The sequence below is a fragment of the Aptenodytes forsteri genome, unplaced genomic scaffold (assembly GCF_000699145.1).
Source record: "Aptenodytes forsteri isolate BGI_AS27 unplaced genomic scaffold, ASM69914v1 Scaffold120, whole genome shotgun sequence".
NCBI lineage: Eukaryota > Metazoa > Chordata > Aves > Sphenisciformes > Spheniscidae > Aptenodytes > Aptenodytes forsteri.
The window spans coordinates 4,293,002-4,296,214 of record NW_008795938.1 but is presented as its reverse complement, the minus strand read 5'-3'; the positions used below and the strand labels follow the sequence as shown (position 1 = coordinate 4,296,214).

At 64.1% G+C, this 3,213-nt stretch overlaps 1 protein-coding gene and 1 pseudogene across 1 annotated transcript in view; one reads left to right on the top strand and one right to left on the bottom strand.

Annotated features, from left to right (window-relative positions):
• The window catches only part of LOC109279648, a 4,437-nt gene extending 1,783 nt beyond the window's left edge, over nucleotides 1–2,654 (top strand). The window contains exons 2-10 of the mRNA XM_019473634.1: nucleotides 26–126; nucleotides 249–323; nucleotides 440–517; nucleotides 1,477–1,527; nucleotides 1,607–1,642; nucleotides 1,730–1,774; nucleotides 1,968–2,111; nucleotides 2,204–2,349; nucleotides 2,463–2,654. Coding sequence (XP_019329179.1) covers nucleotides 26–126; nucleotides 249–323; nucleotides 440–517; nucleotides 1,477–1,527; nucleotides 1,607–1,642; nucleotides 1,730–1,774; nucleotides 1,968–2,111; nucleotides 2,204–2,349; nucleotides 2,463–2,654 — 868 coding nt within the window. The remainder of the gene's footprint in view (nucleotides 1–25; nucleotides 127–248; nucleotides 324–439; nucleotides 518–1,476; nucleotides 1,528–1,606; nucleotides 1,643–1,729; nucleotides 1,775–1,967; nucleotides 2,112–2,203; nucleotides 2,350–2,462) is intronic.
• A 216-nt stretch (nucleotides 2,655–2,870) lies between these two features.
• LOC109279647 overlaps nucleotides 2,871–3,213 on the bottom strand; it is a 1,312-nt pseudogene continuing 969 nt past the window's right edge.

The window sequence follows — 3,213 nt, the reverse complement described above, 5'->3', positions numbered from 1 at the left end:
CCGGGGGGGGGGGGACCCGCGGGGGGGCCGCCTGCCACTCGCCCCGCCTGCCCCCACACTACCGAGCTATGAAGAGCATCTGGAAGGCGGCTGGGCGGCCCGTCTTCGGCGAGCGGAGGATGCCAGGTGGGTGCTCCCCGGGGACGGGTGGGTGGGCTTGACAGGGTGGCTGGGCGTGGGATGCTGGGGGAGCACTGGTGCTGCACGGCCACCCAGGATCCCTTGACAATGTCTTTCTCTTCCTCTAGACCTGGTGAAGCTGCCCCCCAGGAAGCGCAGGTCAGCCCTTGCCACCCGCTCTCCATCATCACCAGAGCCGCCAGGTACCCATGGGCTCAGGCAGCCGGAGTGGGTCTTGTACCGGCTGTAGGGTGGCAGGGACCCCTCATCTCCCGGTTATTGAAGCTCTTTTCTGCACCCCCTCACCCTCCTTCTGCAGAGCACGATGTTGGTGGGGATGCCCCGGGAGTGTTGCTGTCCCCACTACTGCAGTGTGTGAAGGACGAGCCAGAGATCTGTAAGTACTGGTCTGCCCCGCTGCACCGGGCTGCACAGCCACGGCTCCAGCCCAAGCCCTGCCAGCATGATGGGAATGGGGGGCTTAGAGGGTCAGGGGACCCGTCACAAGTCCCTCAACAGGGATGCTTGCCAATGGGGGTGTTGCGACTTCTCTCTCCAGAAGCTTTGGCTCCAAACCAGCCCCAGAACGTGAGGGGATGGAGATGGCTGGGATGGGGCAGGAGGGTTCCCCGGCTATGGCCAGCCTGAGGGCGTGGCAAGGCTGCTTGCTGCCCCGGAGCAAGTCATGGCGCTCAAGGTCTCTAAGGGACAGTGGCCCCGATCCAGCCCAGGGGGCTCTTGCGGCTCTGCGGCACTGCAGGGCATGTGACTCCCCTTCCTTCGGCAGGTCCTGGCTCCCCCCCTTCCCCAGTAACACCATAAAGCTTCGGATGAGTTAGGACTGGATGTGAGGGCCAGAGGTGCCTGCAGCTCCCCTGCCCTGCAGCGCACCCAGGGGCGGATCCTGCGCCCCCCTCGCTGTGCGCACACCCAGGGGTTTGGCACTGAGGTGATGCAGGATATGTTCCTGGGTCTGATTTGTGTGGGCGCCCCGGCCAGCATCCGCACTGGGTAATTACCTTCTGTCTCCCTAAATTCCCCCTGCAGTTTCAAGTGGATGTGGGATTCTCCTTCACTTCCAGTCCTAATCTGTTGTGTAGCGTTGCTGCGCGCTGCTACGCCGCTGCTGCCTTCCAGCCCAGAGGTGGCTGCATTGCAGTGGTGGGTGAGTGACTCCTGCTTTTGTATCTAGCTTGTGAAACGCTTTGGGGCCCTGCAGGGCACTGTGGAGCTGTGGCTAGGGCATGTCGGGCTGCGGGGCTGGCCGGGGCAAGCCAGGCAGACCCCGGGCTGGTGGTGATCCTCCAGCAGGTCCCGTCAGACAGCGCATCTCTCCTCTCTGCTCTCTCCCAGCAGCCTGTGGGGACCACATCGCTGGAGTGCCGCCGGCTGCCCCCGCTGTGCCACGTAAGGCTTTCCTTGCCCCGCTCGGCCCAGTAAAACCCCTCAGCCCCATGAGCAGGGTCTGATATGGTTCTCATTGCAGACGCTGGACGCTGCTTCCCTTCCCTTCCCCTCCTGGGTGAGTACTGTGAGCAGGCGGCTGTGCTTGTGCACCCCGGGGCAGGAGGCAGCCGCAGCTCACAGGCTGTGTCTGCTCTCTTTCCAGGCTGTCACACCGCCCTGAAGCAGGAAAGAGCTGAGCAAAAGGCTGGTAAGGGTCTGCAGCTTCGAGCAAGTCCCCCTGCTTGGGGGGCAGCTCTGTCCTGTCCTGCCTGTGGGGACAGAGGGCAGAGGCTCCCGCAGGCAGTGCCTGCCCAGGGCTCTGCAGCAGGGTCAGGCTGAGCATGGGGCCTGGGTGGCTCCAGCACCCTGGTTGCTCCCTCCATGCCAAACCATCGTGGCAGGTTTTCCTGGTGAGATGTCCCTGGGGATGGGAAGAGGAAACAGAGTGCTGCCAGTGGCCACCGCAGCCCTGGCCTCCCCTGGGATGGCTGCCATGGGTGAGCAGCCAGCAGCAGGTGAAGAGGCATCAGATGCAAGCTTGCATGGTGGGTCCTCCCTGCAGCATCCTGACAGCCTCACAGGGGGCTCTCGGAGCCATAGTGAGGGTTTGCCGCCACTGACCCCCCTATCGCTGCAGGCTCCGGCGTGGCAGGCTTGCTCCAGAGCGTCCAGCAGCTGCTGGTGCAGATCCTGCAGACGTCGCGGCAGCAGCAGGCGCTGCTGGAGAGCCTGGCCAGCGACACCGTCTCCCACCTCCACCTCCTCTCCCACAGCCTGGTGCAGGTGGGCGAGACCCTGCACCAGCTCCTGCTCCGGCCGCAGACCCAGTGCGCCGGGAGGGCCTGGCCAGCACCCCCGTCCCCCACCTCCCCCTCCTCTCCCACAGCCTGGTGCAGGTGGGCGAGACCCTGCACCAGCTCCTGCTCCGGCCGCAGACCCACCCCAGCCCCCTTGGCCACTATGTCCCCCACATGCCCTTTTTCGAGGGCAGCCCCGGGGTGCCCTGTTCCCCTGGCTCTCCCCACACCTCCCCAGAGCACAAAGAGGAGCCTCGGGTGTCCCCTGCCACCGGCTGCACCCCGCCATGAGTGCCACCATCCCTGGCCCCAGGGGTGACAGCTTTGCTGCACAGCCACGGCACAAATCTTTATAGCAGACTCCCGGATATTTTGGAATTTTATAGAATTTTAATAAAATTAAAAATAGCTTTTGTACCAGCGACGGCAATCGACCGATTCTTTCCCCCTCTCTGGGGGACATTCCCCTTCTCACTTTCGAAATGAGCAGAAGGGGAACTCAGCTATTTACAGCCTCCGAGAAACTCCCAGGCCACACACCATGGGGCAGATGTATTTTCTCTGCCCCTGCCCACTCCCTGATGGCTTCCAGCTGCGCCTGGGGCTGGTAGGACCCCAGCCCAGAGGACCTGCCGCCAGGCTGCGGAGGGGAGAAGGGCTGCCACTGGGGCTGGGGAATGCAGGCAGCCCAGCCAGGGCAACAACTGCATCCTTCTGCAAGGGAAGGGGCCGGGGTGGGCAATGCGGGGTGGCACTGGGGCTGGGGAGGCAGCGCATGCTGTGGCCATAGCCCCTCGGTCCCCAAGTCCTCGGCAGATCACTTCCAACAGGCAAGCTGCGGCTGTCGCAG